General features: G+C 43.1%; 1 protein-coding gene across 5 annotated transcripts in view; it reads right to left on the bottom strand.

Annotated features, from left to right (window-relative positions):
- The window catches only part of cadm2a (cell adhesion molecule 2a), a 102,297-nt gene that overhangs the window by 13,989 nt on the left and 69,013 nt on the right, over positions 1–19,295 (bottom strand). For 3 of the 5 annotated variants that reach the window (XM_061299738.1, XM_061299740.1, XM_061299737.1), the window contains exons 2-5: positions 18,853–18,879; positions 13,292–13,441; positions 7,945–8,097; positions 6,311–6,448 (exon numbers count right to left, since the gene is read on the bottom strand). In XM_061299738.1, coding sequence (XP_061155722.1) covers positions 6,311–6,448; positions 7,945–8,097; positions 13,292–13,441; positions 18,853–18,879 — 468 coding nt within the window. The remainder of the gene's footprint in view (positions 1–6,310; positions 6,449–7,944; positions 8,098–13,291; positions 13,442–18,852; positions 18,880–19,295) is intronic. The other 2 variants (XM_061299739.1, XM_061299741.1) reach the window with 1 other exon arrangement.

Here is a 19,295-nt window from a genome sequence, read left to right as displayed (position 1 = left end):
AGTGCTTCCCGACTGTGTGCTCATCTGCTCCACTTTCCAAATCATCCCAGCAGACTCCAACGCCTCACCGCTCACATCCGCCCTGTCAATCAACAATTGCGCTCTGTCACTTCCCTATAGCGAGCCAATGAGCTCGCCTCCCACTTGAGATGACTGACTGACAGCTCGGCAGAGTCTGCGGCATCCATCCGAAGATGAACTCGGAAAAATGGTTACAATAAAGGCTTACAGGTCAAAGTATTTGGTAATCCTGCATCATTGAATTACAGAAAACAAAACTAAAACTGCATGATTACAATATTAGCGTGAAAGAAAAACATATTTTTTCAGTATCACACACCGTTCACCTCGAAATTAATTCACAGCTATAACCGGGGAAGTGAAGGATTTATAACTTTTTATCCCCTGCACTTTTTCCACCCGACAAAACAAAATAAGCCTCGACATAAATCTCTTACGGTGATATTGGTCCAATAATAAAATGAGTTTATTTGCCAACATCTTGGACCCAAGGGCATTAAGGTGCTACCGGTAAACGCACGCACGCTCGCTCAGTAATGCTGTAATATACGGCAGATATAACTGATGGAGGACTGTTTGGGTTGTGCACCAATAAAAACGTTTGTTCTACTCAAAGAACGTTGTTCGGCCATTGGATATGGCGGGGAATTGGAAACTGTTTGCCATTCGTTTGTTCCAATGATGAAAATCACATCAACCTTGTCTTCTTGATTGCCAAATTCTTTGACTCTGAATCTCTCGTGTAGCGGTACGGCATTGTTAGCGCTAATTAGCCCTGAACCTAGTAAGAAGTATGAGTTTGTTGTAACGACAGCTCCACTGAAGTGCAATTAGCAAAATGAATGCAAATCTGTATTGCTTGTTAAATACTCATTTAAAAGTTCTGTTCCCGGACGGAGCCCGCTCATATTCATTTCCAGCATGTCCATTTTCAACACCTTATTTAATTATATCTGTTGTATAATTTGTGCTTGACTAAACGCATCCTGTCCTTGGCAGTGGAGATACGTGCAGCCCACTACTACATTAGGTTTGTGGGAGTTTTGAGGACGGAGGCCCAAAAATGGAGAGAACACCTGCTAAACTATGAAAACATGATGGCCTTTTACAGAAGAAGTGAGAAAGGGAAAGAAACTGATATGTGTGCGCGCGAGGACTGCCGTGATGACGGGAGGATCATCACCAACAGCCCACTGAGCATTTTTAAAAATCAATTTTGCCCATATCCCTCGCACTGTATGCTTTCTCGGCCATTTAAGTAAGCTAAGCTTGTATTGAAAGACAAAGAAACTCATGTTGCTGTTGACATTTTGCATGTTACAAGGAACTCACTCGTTGCGGATGTTGAGACATGTCCCCCGATAGATCTGATATGCTCCACTGACATTCGACAACGGCCGAGTCTTAAAAGTAAGACGCTTCTATCAACACCTGGCAGGTGTAAACCGCAATGTCCTCACACAAGTCCCTAAGCATTCACTTCTAAACAAGTGTCTCCATGAAACGAAAGGTCTCCAAAAAGAGCGAGACCTGTGGGTCCGGTGGGTATCGGCACCTTGGCAGGCTGTCCACCTCCACTATGTTGATCCTAATGGGCTGAGAGCGGAGGTGTCACAGTCCCATCTCCTGTTCTTTGGACATGGTGTCAGTCAGTCCGCCAGCACTGCAGTATGCATTACATACTGACCAGCAACAACAATATCATGAAAAGTTCCAATGGGAATCAACACAGTTAATAAATGGTAACAATTTGACACTTGTAAGAATTATTGACATAGGACAAATGAATTCACATCCAGGATGGATTTTCTTCCGCCGTAGCGTCAACCGTATTTAATTATACTTTGGTAAAAGACTTCTCACTTTGGAATATTGGACTTTTTCCAGAAAGAAGTTCAATAATGAGATCTCAGACAGAAAAGCAATAAAGAGACAAGCAAAGTGTTGTCTACTTAGCATCCAATCACATTTCTCTGAGGTCATAGGCTGTATTGCTAAGAGCCCCTCGTGGGAATATTTACATTGGATCTCAGTATTGCTGTCAAGTCTTAAGCCACATCATCTCTTTAGCATTGACACACAATTTCGAAGCAAGCTGCAGTTCCAGCAATTCAAACGCTGCAAAGAGAAAGATGCTGCAGTTAGTTTTGCGAAACGGCACTCGACCCGACTTTTACCGCTGCCTCGATTTCAATTAATATACTGTACCGTAGTAATAGTAAAGCACTGAGATTTAGAGGGAGAATGAGCGCTTTTGTGTGACGGCATCTTTTATTCATACCAGCGTGGCTTGCGAAAGCCATCTCGGAATTACATCTTTAATGGTCATTGATCCGCTCCACCTCACTCTGTGGATTCTTGCTGCTATGAATGTAGTCCACAGATAAAAAGCTTTTTTATTTTTTTTTTTACTTTTGACGCTTGAAAAAAAAGTATTTCACTAACCATTCCGTCTTGAGTGAAATGAGAATCCTCACCAGCTCATCAAGTAATGACAACTACCTGCTCAAGGCAAATTACGACTTGGAAGTATTTCTAAAGGTTATGCAGAGATGCCCTTTCGCCAGTGGAGCGTCCTGAAGACGAGAGCCACTTTCGCACGCGCCGCTTTGTCCTTGACTAACAACATTGACAATAGAACAACTATGTGACTGCGAGCAGTTTGAAATCAAATCTTTTTTTTTTTTTTTTTCTTCTTCCAAGCCCCCTTAGGAATGCAGCTATCACATATCAGCACCAAGCAATAACCTCCACTGTTCAGGTCACACAGTATGATAATACTCATCCAATTGCCAACATAGCCGCCCCTATTTGGAATAAATATTCATTTCATGTCCCCCCCCGCCCCTCCCCGTTCACTTGTGTGTAAACAAGCCCTACATTGCTCGGGTACTGGCACAGGTCTCCATGGATCTTGGTGTATAACTGAGATAGAAATACATCATTACATGTTGGGGACTGAAGGGACAAAGAAAGGGGAGAAATGAGAATATTGGATTTCGTGCCAGCGCGCACACACAAAATTTAAATGCAGGCTATCTGCTCCGTCTCGTTCGTCTATTGTGTTGGGACGAGGACACACAAACACACAGGCACATACGCTTAGCATAGGTTGTCAGCTAAATGAATGCCATTGGGTGATGGACTGCTCCGCTGGCTGCGTTGCTAATATAATCGCTGCTATTCCCAAAGATCCCAGCACAATATGTCAGAATTGTCATTGACGATATTCCTGCCATCAGGTGACTTCTCAGGGTGAGCCAGCCTCACCTCCCCCACCACCCACTTGTCACCATGATGAACACCTGGACTGCACAAATATACATTGAGAATATAAATCGTACTGTATTAATTAGTGAAGATGTGATGGCGTAGCTTTCATGTTGATTGATTTTTGCCATTTTCAACGCCGCTCCATCGAAGGTATATTGAAAGCAGATATAGAGCAGCGACGCATTGAAGGTCAATGGACGAATAATAATTGAACATCTGATTGGCTCTGCTGGTTTTATTCTTCCACATTTAAATGCAACCAACATCTATTTGCATTTGTGTTACTATCACGCTCAATGTCACGCAGTCTTGACAGTCAGTCGCCAATAAATAATTCACACCTTTTTAGAAAAGATGAAGATGCGCATTCACGGTGAAGCAAAGTTGATAAGCTCAAGTCGCTTAAAACAGTAGCAAGGGAAGCAACAAATATGCAAATGTTTTATACAATGATGTGTTTACGTTTAGTCAATTTGGCTTTAAGTAAGATTTTATGATGCTTGTGGGATGTTCTTTGATTTCTCCGTTTGAAGCTTTCGTGCGTCTTCAAGTTTCCTTTCAATTCCCATTCTCAAGCATTACACTTTAGAGGTCACACAATAAGTGAAAAGAAAACGACACAGAGTCAATATCATTTCAGTCATTAAAAAGAAATATGGAGCAAGGTTTGCTTAAAATGGTGCGGAAAACAAGCATTGATTTGATCCTATCTGCCGTCTTATCTGGACCCCGAGAAGCCCCGCTGCCAGATAGCGGGCTGAGCTGTCGCAGCTTAAGGGAGGCGGCGCGATGGCAGACACCCAACGTGGGCTGAAACATCGCCCCGATCGAAATTCTTGACGAGTCCAATAGTGCAGCTGACAGCAATCTTCTAATCTGACGTTTGTATGAAGTCTCAAGGTGCTTTTTGTCATTGGGGGGGCGGGGGTGCAATTTCTTTTACCAGGAGAAAAACGACGACATGATACTGATGCTCTTGTTTTTGTTGGTTTAATGAAAACTGCCTCCTGTTTTGAAAGCTTTGAAAAGTGTTTTGGGAGGGGGGAGTCGCACAGAGACAGGCGACGGTTGTCACGAGGTAGAATACATTAATACAAAAGAGTTGGAAGAAGAAAGAGGATACACGCAACATTGCAGGAATAGATAATAATGTCTGACCTTCTTTGCCGAGCACTAAGAACATTTCAGGGAGCGTCTCTGCATTTGTTAACCTTTGGTGGTAATTTAAGAGAGAATTAAGTCCTGGATGTGTTTCCATTTGTTTTATTGGGAGCTCTTCTTTTCTTAGTGGACCGCTGGGAAACGTAATAATCACCAACGGGGGACGTAAGAAGTGCGAATGGTAAATTTCCTCAAATCGTGGCTGTCGATCCAATCAACCAATTAGTCGGGGAAGCATCACCCACTTTAAACAAATAAAGGCCTCTCTCAAATAGACACCTGCCTTTTCTTATGAGGAAAACACCCGTAGCGACTAAAATGATCTCTGCTGCTAACCAAACAGCAGCACTGAAATTTGGAAGGATTATCCGATATTATAGTTTGATATACTTTGGAGTGTAGCGATTTTTGTAGTCAATACAATCACGCTATTTCTCCTATGAAATCCTATTGAATTGTCAATGGCGCTACTTTAAATGAAATTGACAGTTTGATTTTGTTTAATCAAAGAAAACAACACGCTAAGATGCTTTGGAGAGAAGGCAAGTGAATGTCTCCAGACTGTTTAATTAAATAGAAATGTGTAATGACGTTTGCTTGAAGCCAACATTGATCTGATACAATCTCCTCGCTTATCGGAAACTTGGGCCGCCTGCGATCGAGACGCCAGGCTAAGCCTAAGCTGGAGGGGCGAGAAACAGTCAAGTGGCAGACAGCGAGCGGCGGGAAGACAAAGATTTCCCGTGGCAACCGACTAGGAACGGCTTTATAGTCGACAACGTTGTTTTGACACGGTAGAAAAACGGGGCGAACCCACTGGAGGACGTGCATGACGTACATCCACGCTTGACTCTCATCAGAAGTGACATCTGCTGCAGCCACTGAAGGCTGAAACCCAAGTGCTCTTAGGAGGGCCGATGAAAGACATTTCGATTGAGATTCCATCAAACTCGAGTACTTTGCTTCAGCAATTCATATACATACGAGTCGAGCTGGAAATCAGGACGATAAGTCCCATGATCCCCAATTGCTTTGTCAACTTGTTATTTTGAGTGAGAGGCTACAAGTGGTGGAAAAAAGATATATTATGGGCCTAAACAAGGTGGATTTTATTCCAGTGGCATACAATAACAAACTATTTCTGATTCTCTTCTGTTTTGATTACCATATGCCCTACATAACGGTATGGGAAAATACAATGTAATATTCAGAGTTTGCATTCTATAGCGAGCCAGGGGAGGCCAACCCCCCCCACGAAGCGTCACAGAGCTGCCGTAAAGCCCCCCCGCAAAGTGCACCTGAGATGCTATAAAGCCCCCGCAAAGAAGGTACCTGCGTACCAAAGTGTACCCGTGTGATGACGGTTTATTTCCACTGCTGCACACTGAGGCTTTATACTTTCTTTCTCAACTATTGTCATCCAGGGATCCGCATTTACCTATCGCTGCAAAGTCACGACCCACTTTACTGAAGTTAAGAACAGTGAATGGCCTCTTGAAATGACAGTATAATTCGGCAAATTAAAACAACAAAAACGGACGTGACAACAGCAAAGAGTTTGCGATCTTATTAGGAAACTTGCGATGTTGACAAGTGCAACGGTGACAACTTCATTAGTCTGAATTAGTCTGCCGCTGAATGTTTATCAATCTCTATTAGATGTGCAATGGTTAATCGACTCATCGGCAGCTAATTGATTACTAAATAATAATTCTGGATTTTTATTTAAAATTGTCCCAATGTCAACAGTTCATAATCGCAGTGAACAAATCAATTGTGAATCTCGATGTATTCCAGTCGTGTAAAATGCTCTCAAATGAAAAAGAGATTGAGATGTGACTAAAACGTTCCTCACCTTTGACCTCCTTTTCATTTTTGAACCAGCGCAAGTCGGCAGCAGGTTTGCTACCGTGCGTCATGCAGGTCAGAGTGATGTGATCGCCCTCCAAGGCGGGTTTCATCAGGCCCTCGATCTTGGGTTTCTCCGGCACGCCTGAGGGATGGAGATGAAGTCACACACAACGCTCCAACCTCGTGAAAGAATGAACACAATGGCGCTTTGAGATACACTCCAAGCCCAAATCATGTAAAAATAAAACGTAAAGCTTACCTTAACATCTATGCTAATTAAAATGAGCCTGTCAGTGGTGTTTCACATTACATAGGAGCATTAAGCTAGCAGATATTCATTCGATGTCATTACTGTACATGGTTTGCTTGAACATATCGGTGTTGAAATATACAATTTGGTTTTCTCTTCAGCTGGGAGTGACACTGAAACAGCTTGAAGCAAGAGAGTGAGAACAGGTGCGAAGGCTTTAAAAGTATGTGGGAAGTGTAAAATTATTCCAAAACATTTTTAACTATATGCTCTGACAATATTTTCCACCAATTGCGGCTGGGTCTGAAATGTATTGCGTTGGACACTAAATAATGGTGGAAAACAAATCCGATCCGTTTTTCTCAAAGGTTCACAGTGTCTCGATATATTTTGTACTTTTCACTCCCGACGCAGGCTTTAATATATTTCTCAGGCGGGAGCAGAAAGAAGGACTCAAAGCCGTGTCACTCAGACATTGACATTGACTCGCTTTGGCCTTGGCTGTCTCATCGCCTCGTCTATAGGCACCTTAAAAGTCCTTGCGAGTTGCTCTTCGGTTTGTCTTTTGCAAATGAATTCCTACTTTCACAATGCAATGAAATGTCAACGCCAAATGCACTTGAGTTGGGACCCTTTGAAATTCTTTTATTATTGACGTATTTCTTTTGATACGGATTGACAACCGTGTTACTGAGGTTTTGCGGTAACATTCAATTGTCTCATTCAGCACACTGCCACCTTGAAGGCCAAAGCAGTCGCATTCAGTGAAGGTGAAAACAAAAGAACAAGAAATAGAAAAAAAAACCGATTCAGATATTTGCATAGAAACACAAATGTTATTTCAGAGCGCTTTCAATTTTAAGTGCTGTTTTTCATCCAGCCACTGTCCTAAAACATTGGTCTGCACCATTAACTATTGCTCAGTGTTGCAAAAAAATATTTTCCTCTGTCTCCCCACTGAGCGGGTCTAGTTAATTTCTGTAATTCTCGGAATGCTTGTTAACAAAGAGAGACAGCTAATGGGCCTGGAGTGCACGAGCACATCTATTAACATTAGCAAAAACTAATTGGCGGGATAATAAGGCGAGTGGCGAGAAATGAGACAATGTTTGTGCAGGACAATGATCACAAACATTAGTAAAGATGTTTGTGTTGAGGGGGGGGGGGGGTGCTGGACAAGGGGTATGCCATTTTTTAAGCATACTAAATGTGTTTGTCCTATTCACCAAACAAACACAGGCAGGAAGTGTCAAAGCCAAAGAAACAATTTCAGCCATTAGAAAGCATTAACCTCAACTAAATTAGCATTTTTGCAGCGTCGCACATCTGCTTTGTGTTTGTGTATATTGCAGAGACATAGAAATACAGAAGAGTTGTCAGTTACTCACCAAGGACTGTCAGGTAGGCTTTGGCAGTTTTGACGGGCATGGTAAAAAGCGAACAGGTATACATCCCCTCATCAGACAGCGTGACATCATGGATGCTGATAGTCAACTCCGACCACGACGCACGGATCAACTCGATTCTGTTGTCCCTCAAAGCTGGACATAGAGACACAAAAAAACGTTACTCCATCCTCTTTTGTCGTCATTTAAGTTGAAGGCCAATAACAACAACAACAAAAAAAGACATGGAAGTATAAATATAGAGATGAAATCAAAAGAACTCCTGTGCAAAAGGGAATAGAACAAAGCTAGATGTGTCCTCAAACTTATGCAAACCTTTGTACAAAAGACATCAAACATGACCAGGGGCCTGCAGAAAGAAAACAAAAAAAAATGCGGTGCACAATCTTCCCGACCTCTTTGAACAAAGTTTTACTTATATGAAGATGCCATCCTCCGAAAAGACATCAATGGAAATCAATAGAGCAATAAAAGGCTGCGAAAGAACCCTAATGAGACTTTGGCAACATGAGGGAACTGAAATGGATTGGCTGAAATTAGATGGCTCGTTGGAAGATCTTTCAAACCAGACAAGGTACACGACTTCCAAAATGACCTGGATCAGCGCGAGTGGGAAACACACACCTTAGGGGGAGGGAGGAGGAGAGGGGGGGGGGGGGGGGGCGTCCACAATTTGTGCATATTTAACATGCAATGTAGCGGTTAACATAGCTGGCTCCAGCTCCCGTGTGACATTGACCAGCATAAGAAAATATAGTCAATGCTCCTGATTCGGATCATTCACTTTATGGGTTAGTCATTTAATTATGCTGGGAGAGCTGTTGGTGTGTTTTTGTTCAGCGCTTAAAGGCACATAAATGTGGTTAGTTGTCATGCCAAAAAGCAACAGGACCACTTTGCTGGTGAGGGCAGATTCCGGCTGCCTTTAGAAACATGAAAAGCATCATATGAGTTGAAAATAAAATCACTTATGATGCCAGGAACGGGAAAAAAAAGACGAAGCAAATTAATTAGCAATACATTATGTTACAGCAGGAAAGCAAAGCCCGAGAACCACATTAGCATTTTCAGTTCCAGATACGTATCATAGAGGTTTATTGATGTTGTTTTTAACTTGCCCTTTCATCACTTGGATTTTAGAGACAGGCTGGAATGGGTCATTTTCCTAAACTACGTGTTGAACTTTAGAGAACCCTATGTTTGTGGAAGCTAAGGAGCAAAAAAAAAAATGTTACAACTGCAATGCATTCTGGGATATACAAGATGTGCACTAAAATGCAGGTTATGTATTCTCCCCAATTAAAACCACTACATTTCCCCTGACCAGACAAGGCCTTTAAAAAGGCAGGCAGGCAGGCACACACACGGACACAAAACATAGCCACAAAACACTACGGGGCTTGATCTTGTGGTTGGGTGCCCGAAATAATGATGGCCGCTCCATTATCCTCTCATGCACAATGACACCAGACCACCAAACTGTCCAGTGATCCTCCAAATTCACAACACTTGGATTGTGAACCAGACTAGAAAACAGGCAATCATTTCTCTTTTGTTTGTGGCCGAAAAGTGGAAAACCACACAATGGACTTCAGCCCAGAAAGCTTTTCTTTTTGTGTCTCCCTTACCTCCTAGCGCTATTAAAACTCATTCACTTCCAAAGACATTTATTTATTTATTAGCATTATTATTATTTTTTTTTTTTCAGTGCTAGGGTGGAAAAGAGTGGATGGATAATCGTATCGGTCGATTAGGATTGCTTTGACAAGGTGCACGCGTAAGCAAAGAGTTGTCGTGTAAATTCACTCGCTTTCAGCCCATCATGTTTGCACACTCGCCCGACAACCGTTTCCTCCCTTTGCCCTTTCCTCTCATGCGAGCCATCGCATCGCATCGCATCGCATCGGCTGCCTTCATCTCTCCGGGGAGCGAGCGCATCCGTATAGAACCCTGGCAGGTGTTTGCTCATTCAGCTGACACACTTTTATAATGAGAAAAGTGCAAATTTCTGAATATACATTCAGGCCGCCGATGTCTGGAAGCGACAGCTCTCTCTTTTTCTTGTCAACAACTCATCAGGGGGACTTGACTCCGTCGGCCATGGATTGCGACGGCGTGCGTGCGGATGAGCGAGTGAAGGCGGGGGAGCCATGCGAACGGAATGGAATGTTTATTGAAACATGTAGATTCTGCATCTCACAAGTCTCTCTTCACCTCCTTTGAAGCAAGGTGAGGTTTTAACTCTTTTTTACCGGCAAGCCTATTGCCTCAAATTGCTCAGGTAGAGATACTGGGAATGCTTCCATGGCTGCATGCTGGAGCGGCTTGGCAGGCGACACACAACACACACGTGTACGTACGGGTGGCGGAAAAGGAAGCCATGCACCGACGCAAACTAAATTGATTTGAGCCAGCCAGCCATATTAGTTTCATATTCAGCACATTGGAGCTTAGAAATGAGCACTTGGCCCTTATCTGCTCACCTGTAACGCTAATCTTAATGTTTGACCAGATTCAATCAGTCAGCAGATGGAAATCAAATTGATTATTCAATGGTAGTTTTGTGGTGGCAATATCCAATTGACACGTCAAAAAGTCAAACGGAAGGTGACATTGAGGGTGCCTCACCAAAATTTGGCTTTCACTAATTTAGTATGCCAATGCAGTTGGAAAGACATAATTACAGTCAGCATTTAAACATTTAAAAAACATTAAGCGCCTGCTTCATTCAAGTTTTGTACGTGCAAAACCCAGAAAAATGAAACGCTCTTCCATTTGAGATTTTCTTTTCGACAAAACAGTGAAGAAGAAAAAGCAGAGCCTGGTGTAGTCAGCAGAGGACATTAGTGTGTCTGACGAGTGGCAGTCTAAATAAGTTCTGCTCTACTAATTATAAACACAAAGGTAATTTAACACCGCTTTGAAGACCGGTCAATCCAAGTTACAAGCAGTGTATCGAGGGGGCAGCACTTCAAATTGGAAATGTAATTAGAAATGTTTTGGATGGGGAAAGGAAGAGGCTAGTAAATGACATACGGAATATATGCTCTTAATGTTGTGAGCGTGCGACCGACTCCTGCAAATATGTCTTGGAAAAGTAATTAGACATTGGTTCTCAATGCTGTGGGAGCAATGAAGATATTGTAATTAGAGATCATAGAAAAACGTCACATTCCACCAACTGAAGCCATTATCAAGTCCTGAGTTTCGCGAAAGCAAAAGGGCAATTTGTAAAGGGATATTGGCTTCCTTTGAGCGGTGAGAGAATCCCTCTCGCCCGCCGCCGCTCATCGCTCTCTCTCTTGCCGCCGAGGCACAGATTAGGTCCCTCAGTAGCGTCGTGACGAGGAGGACAAAGTGCCTACTTTTGTGCCAATGACTTATTTGAAATTCAAACAACACTACTTTGCAGTCGCCCAAGCGTTCGGCAAGGACGAGTGACAAGAGGGGTCTGAGTGTCTTCCGTGAACGCTCGCCGTGACATTCAAAACAACGGCCAAAGTTCACAGGACTAACAGTTGGATGGATAGCCCAGATCCATATCAAATCTGGACACCTCTGCATACGTCTTTGATGAATGGTAAAACAAATTGCTGGAAACAAAAGTGAAGACATTTTGCAATTTTAGTATTGACACAAAGTCGGACAAATAAAATGACACTGCGGGACAAATTTGAGTTTGATACCTCTGCTAGATGAATACGCTGAAACAGTGTCCGGATCAAAAAAAAAAAAAGTATATCTAAAAAGCCACACTGGGGTTGTGTATTTGAGTAAAAGTGCGCCCTGCTCCTAATCCTCATCTTCCTCCCAGCAGGCAAAAGCAACATTAATCTGCAAGCGACTGTGCTCGCAGTCGTTAGCAGCTCAGACATCTTCTAAGACTGCCAGTGGCACTTTGGAAACACTCCGCATCTCAGCACGCCCATCAGCATGTGAAATGGCACGTCGAGCAAGACAAACCACCCCCACCCCACCCCATCATCACACACAAACACACACCAGGCAAAACCCCTAAAAAAAAAAAAAAGCAGTGCAATTCCGGGGTCTCAGGAGTAGCTCTGCTGATAATAGGAGAGTCTTCGGGTGCTTTTTCCATTTCCAATCTGGCACAGCTCTGCATTGGAAATGCCACGGAATACACCCCGAGCAACCCCCCCCCCCCCCCCCCCCCCCATGCCAGGTGCGATATGGAATAACCCGCAGAGCACATCAACTGTTGAATTTGATGTTCAGGGGCTGCTTTTAACGGCCGCTCTGACGGAACCGCTCGGAAATTCGCTTGTACACGCAGTCTCTGGGATAAAAAAAAAAAGTGCAGACGTACACAGACACGCGCACACACACACACACACAGTCAGACAAGTGAGCCTGTGGGCAGAGAGGAGGGATAATGGAAGAAGTGTAAATCCCATACGTGCTTAATCCGGACACTTACAAGAGAGTGTGATTCATACTCTATTACACTCCACTAATGGTGCCGAGAGACGCGGCGGCGGCGGCGGCGCCGCGCAATCAGTCAGCAGACTTGAACCTCCAAAATAACATCCATGAATCCTCTTTACTGGGACTTAACTGAAGAGAGTGGAAAAGGTCAGAAATAAACCTTTTCGTACTTATTAGCTATTAAAACACTGGCGACTTTGTACCACGCCCACAGACGTTTCCAAACATTTGAAGCACTTGAGTTGTGCCAAGGTTCATTTGGGGGTTTGAAGCCTATATTGTGTGACTGCGATGGGGGTCAGACACTAATGGAAGGACAACCTTTGAGCGTCTGCCAACTTGAGAAGGCTCATTTGTTCGTTTGGAGCTTTTGACCAAATATTTGCTTCATTTCAACAGACACTGTACTGCTCATTCTGGTGTATTCCACCAGGGGCAGTATACTGCATATGAAGACTATCCTCAGTAAGCTGCACTGCTAGTTGTCATTTCGGGAAAGAATATATTGGCTGTATTGTCTACATGTGTTGCTGCACCGTTTGTGTTCAAACCTATTTTGGAGTCAGATTTCAAATGCTTTGTAGAATTTGGGATGGATATTTTCAAGGCGCATGAAGTAGACACAGACGATTTACGGGGCAAAATTGAGGGGGTGGAGGTTGGATCTGGCTCTGACACCTGTGCTCCAAGTCCCTAGTTATGAATTCAACCTAGATTTCACCCAAGGTCAACTGAGATAAGCTCCGGTTCAGCCGCCACGCTAATGAGAAAACGTGCAACAGAAAATGAATTTGAAGTAAGAGGAATTATGTTTTGAACACATGAAATCAAATGAAATGTTATCCGAGCGGCCTCTTCTGTATCCTTAACTGAGTCAACTCACCTTTCTTGTCACCGAAGAAGAGAGTTTGCTGTGCCGGGTTGGACCACTGGAGGGAGGTGTTGTCGTTGTACTCCACGCGACATGTCATGTTGGCTGTCCCGCCCTCTGTCACGGTGACATTCTGAACCAGAGGATGCTGGCCGCTGATGCCTGCGACACAGAGACAATAGAAGACATGACGCTTCATTTGTTATATAGGTGTAAAAGCAAAGCAGGTGTGTGTGTGTGGGGGGGGGGGGAGGAACACATTTTGGCACGCAGTCAATGAGACCCGCAACATAGGTGACCACGGTTGCGGTGACGACCCTGAAAGCTCGCTACACGGAGAAAAACAAATTAGAAGCTGCTCCCCGGGGACCTGTGTGCGTTTGTGAGTGACGCTAGGACATAAACACAAAAGCAAGGTAACACCACAATGACAAAAAGCATTTCAGCACCACGGAGAGCTCCGGGAGCACAATGGATAACTCCGGCTCAGCTGCACACACGGAAGATTTAGCGTCTCTATGCCGTCCCTGACTTTTGGAATGCGGAGAGCAGTGAGGCGGATTTGCTAACCACTAGCTCACCGTTCTGCCCCTATATGTGTCGCGTTGGTGTGTGTTCCGAGGCGGGGACAAGTAAATAAAAATAACCATAAATCTATCCCTGTTGCCGTCCCCAGAGGATGGGCTTTAAAGGCTGTGTGAATAAAGGCTTAGGTTAGGAAGATTATTCATCCCTGACTTAACTCTCATCTTAACCCCCCCAGGATAGGACCATACAGAGAGAGAAAAAAAAAAACTGAGCAAAGAAATGAGGAATTTATTTGGGGAAAAATAGCACAGTCAATATGAAAGACTTAGTTGAGTAGCTGCCAGATACTTTATTCGACAGGCCAGGTAAGATAAACAAACGCACAAATGGCCGGCATGGAGAAATAAAAACGGGACAGGGAGATTGTCGGGAGGAGTTGAAGGGTAAGTCAAAGAGCACGGGTCATTTCCAGCCTTGATTAAGGCCTCCCAAGGTTAATCATGCACGGAAGAGATAGAGAGGCAAGACGAGGAGGAGGCAAATGGATCGGAGCTTTGGGAGGAGAGGAATATGTTTTATTCATGCCAGTTTTGCATGAGGCGTGCTCTGCCCCGTGATTTACCAGCTTCTCGTCGCTGTCCTTGCGCTCTTTATTGCTTCCTCTTTGCACATCACTTACTTTTTGCCTCATTCCCCCCCCCCCCCCTCCCCCCCCCCTCCCCCCCCCCCCAGCTTGCGCCGACGGGCTGCCCGTTCATACCCTTCAGCCCGGTGGAATGGATTTCATTTCATCTGCTCTGGTCACAAAGGGAAAGTTAAGAGTCGACTGTCTACGCCGACGGACTCTCGCCGATGATATTTGAGGAGGGCTCTGCATGTTATCACAAATAATTGGACTGAAGGTTAAACAAGTTATATTATACAGTAGTTAACTTCTTTTGACCCTTTTGGAGAGAAATAAAAACATTCAAGATGCAATTTAAGCTTTTATTTTATTTAGAGTTGCCCAACAGTTGCTTTCTAAAATAAAATAAAAAATAGCCGTAAAGTTCAGGAATGTTTTCTAGTGGTGCTATTTTGGATTATTGCGGCTCCCATTATTTCCTGTTTCCAAATCTGTCCTTTTATTAGCATGGGTTTGTTTGCTTGTATTCCACGATGGGATGTCCTTCTGAGAAGAACCCCGCCCCTCTCCAAGTAACACATTGTTGCACAAGGAGTAGGCCCAATGACATCCAGGAACTCCACTCCATGAATAGTCCACTGGGAGAGAAAGGGCCAAAGGGGGCACCATGATGGTTCTATTACAACAATGAAGTCCTCTGTGTGCCTAATTGACCAGTGGAAGAGCTGCTTTGTTCCTCCCTTTTGGCCACCTAGACCTGATTTAAATGTATCTCCAGAGGAAAGCAGGCAGCTGCTCTCCCCTGATTTCCATGTCTAAATTTAGATCTTCTCTTCAAGACGAAGCTTTCCCTTACTTTCTTTTCCAGTTCACGCCGCTCAATTCTCTCACTCGCCCTCTGTCGCTCATTTTCTCTTGGAGTCGATCCCCGAAGGGTGCGTTTCCACATTCTTTGTCTCGGATGTTCATATCCTCCCCGCTCTTTTGCGTTTATCTTAATCCTTACCGACGTGCTTGCTCTGCATTGTGGTTGTGAGGAGATCATGGGGTGGGAATCCTAGTGGGGGAGCGGTGGAATTAATTGCCCTGGCATCTGAATGACATGCCAAGGCTGAAACAGGTCAACAGCGTCCTCATCTGCATGACATTAGCGAGTGATGCAACAGGGAAATTAGCTTTCTTTCATTTACAACCAGTCGGAGCCCTGAAGGTTGACATTGTCTCTGAGCAAATGCCATGTTGGTTTTTTTTTCCGTCCATTTTTTTAACCCCACTATGGCTGACGCTGCAGATGAGCTGAATGTTCCAATAAAAACACTCAACAGCCATTTGCTCACTCTACCTTCAAGAGCCCACGTTTGCCAAACAATCAAATCTGGAGAGCTTCCCGGCAATCATTTGGACTTGTGCCACCAATCAATATATATATATATATATATATAAATTTATTTTTTTCATATATAGGAGGAATGAATGCCTCCTCCACGCTTCCGTTGTGCGTTGCGGCATGACCTTTCCAGCACGAGTCTTCTAACTTTCCTTATTTAGGCATTCAGCAGGCATTGAAGAAGAGGAGAAGTGCAGCCAGACAGATGGACAGCCCGGAGCTGCTGACCTTTATGTCGGGACTGGAGCTCAACTGAGCTGTAAGACCATGATGTATGACCAAGAACAAAAAATGGATCGAGGCGGAACGCAATTTTTTTGGGTCCAGAGCGGTTGCCTTTGAACTTACTGTAAATTAAAACTACACTGATCGAGATGACAAATCTCCCTTGGATGTTGATTGAAAAGCACAATTTAATAAATAAAAAATAAAAAAACACCGTGGTAAGCATTTGCAAACAGTAAGTTTGACCTTTTGGACAAAAAGCTCAAATTCCCTAGTATGCAGTAGGGCAAAGTCAGAATCAGTGTACACGTTTGAGATCTTGCCAGAAACACTTCTTGTGAGTTCCCGCTGACCTTGACCACAACAACAGCCGCTGTATATGAATATAAGCTAAAAAAATATATGTTAACAAACTAAATCTAATGGATTCACCCTTTAGACAAAAGCGTATTTGTCTCAAAATTGAAAGAAAACGCTGAAATGGAACGCAACAAAGGATATCTAGAGATTGTCGCACCTGTGATTATTCCAGCAACAAAAGATATAAAAACGGGCGCTGTTGGGAGAGTTGCTAGAAGCATTTGTTGGTAATAGAGAAATATTTCTCGAACAATTGAAGCCTCACAAATTGAATTACAATCTTTTTTATCCCTCGAAAACCAAACCAACATTTGTAGACGTAATAATTATGAAGTAATAATTTTGATCAAAAGGCAGCAGCATTTCTCATATCAATAAGTCAAGATTCAATGAAAATAAAGATAAATGGTGAAAGAACCTATGAGTGCAATGGCATCATTTGGTGTTGAAATGAAATAAAAATCATGTTAGACAATTTCCTCCACTGGAAATGGATCTAATTTGTCCTTGAATCAACACCATCAGTTTAAAGGGCAAAGATATAAACCAAAGTGGAAGATGTTCAAGGTGATATTGAGTGTCCTCTTATCCAGACTCACGAGGATCTTTTTTGAGCCAAGGGCATCACAATGGAGGCTTTTAAGATGGGAGCTATATCGGATATTGAATATTGCAAAGGCTGTTGTCTTCCACATGGCAAATTTGGAGAAGGTGACAGCTGCAAGGTGAGAGTGAGAACAAAGAAATGAGCAACAATAAAAAAAAGAAATATCCAAACAGCCAAAGATGCTTGTCTCATAGATGAAAGAGGGAGGAAGGTAGGCAGGCTTAAATCTAGTATGCATGCATATTTATTTAATTTATTTAATTTATTTAATTTATTTAATTTATTTAATTTATTTAATTTATTTAATTTATTTAATTTATTTATTTATTTTCTACATTATTCTTATTACTACAGCTGAAAAGTGCACGATGCAAAATCTCTAATATTTCATTTTCAGGGAATATTTCATTTTAAACCGGCAAAAGTATTTTAGACTGAATCAACAGCTTATCCGTGTTGTTTCCAGTCCAAAAAGAATTCACTTCCCCTATTTTCATCCCATAAGGCTAGTCCTCCTCTCAGCATCCTCCTTAGCTGTGAGGCCTTCAAAGCGCCATTAGCGGCCATTCACATGCTTCCTGCTTTAATTGGTTTTGTAAATTAAATGTCATAAAAGCAGAAGGTCATAGGAATCGGGTCTAAGTGGAGTATTGAAATTCAACATTTCTTCCGGAAGTGATAGTGTGTAGAGATTGCTTCTTCTTTTTTCCGTCACGGGAAGCAATGCACTCCAAGAGACGAGCAATGTGCACGAGGGAAATCACACTAATCACCATCACCGTCGTAAAACTCCCAAATTGCTGGAATCAACGCCACATAGTGTGATTTTTTAATATGTGTTGATATGTTGACAGATACTGCTCGCTTAGAAGAAATTTGCCGTATCCCACCGGGAAATTTTTGACTGCAAAATGAGAAGACATCGAAGCACCTCATATCATTCAGATTGGTGCGGCGGAGATATTAGGGAAAGCATACAGTAAAAGTTTGCGGAAGCCAGATTGATGCTGAAGATCTCACTTGAGGCGTGCTGGCAACATTTATAAAAATCAGCGTAATGAATTGAAGGTTCTTTGAAGGCTACATTTAGGACAACACAGATGTCAATCCCATACTACGACCGCTATCGTGCACAAACGTGTAAGCACAGCGTAAAGCCTTTCCCGTAAATAAACGAGCTTCGCTCTTTGATGAACAAATGCAGGATTCCCATAGCTGAGTTTTATTTACAAAGCGGGCGACTCTTGCCTTCAAAACTATAGGGGATCCGGGGAGATGAAGGAACTCTTCAATTTAACAAAAACAAACATGACAAAATGAATATCATGACAAGCAAAACCAAAGGCAGACATGTGCTTGACTTTCAATTCCACAACATCTGCTGGCCCAATTGAAGTGGGATAGATTTTCTAAAGCAGACAATGACAGCCATGATATCTTTTTATTTGTCAAATTCTGGCCTGCAGATACTGTAAATGGTTGAAATGAATTTGCCAAGCACACTCCACTCCGGGAATGAGGAAGAGTAATGGGATCGGACCCGAGGTTGCATTTACTACCATGATTGCCGCTGATGATAATGTGATGATGGCAGAAGGGAAAGGAGAAGGTTAACCGGAGCAAACGCTTCACCTGCACTGGATCACAATATAGATTCCTATATTGTGCCGAGGAGCGGCTCTATTAGTCGGCCAGCAAAGCTTTCCGACGCACCAAAAGACTTTGCTCTTCTTATCAGCCATGAATGAATCTTTAACTGAATGAAACAGTACCAAACTGTGGAATTAGAAGGTTCTATTCTAATCCTAAATGGAGCCAAACTGAACATGGCCACCACTCACCTCTGACTTTGCCTTTGGAAGCCATCACTGGTGTCCACAAGAAGTCAAAAGGGGAGGGGGTTGGACAGACAGCGATAGGAAGGAAGAGAAAACAAAACAAAACAAAAAAAGGGACAAAGACAGAATACATGATTAGACAACTGCTGGAACAACAGCGTGTCTCTATATGAGGTGTACGAAAGGTTGTATGAGGACTAACTACTGACAGCCGTGTCATCAGTCACGAAAGGCCCAAACAGGACTGCCGTTGGAGAAAGAAAAATAACTTATGGTGGGACGCGGTCCAAAAAGAGGAAAACCACAGAAGAAGATCGAAGCAAGCCTTCCACACGAGAGTGTGCGTGTCTTGTTAGGGAACGACTAACGTTTTATCCACGCAGCTTTGCCCAATTGATGAATCTATCGGAATGCCTCTAGTGAAGCGGAAAACCTCAAAACGACAG

The sequence above is a fragment of the Syngnathus typhle genome, linkage group LG15 (assembly GCF_033458585.1).
Source record: "Syngnathus typhle isolate RoL2023-S1 ecotype Sweden linkage group LG15, RoL_Styp_1.0, whole genome shotgun sequence".
Taxonomy (NCBI): Eukaryota; Metazoa; Chordata; class Actinopteri; order Syngnathiformes; family Syngnathidae; genus Syngnathus; species Syngnathus typhle.
This window is presented reverse-complemented; position numbering and strand designations above follow the sequence as displayed.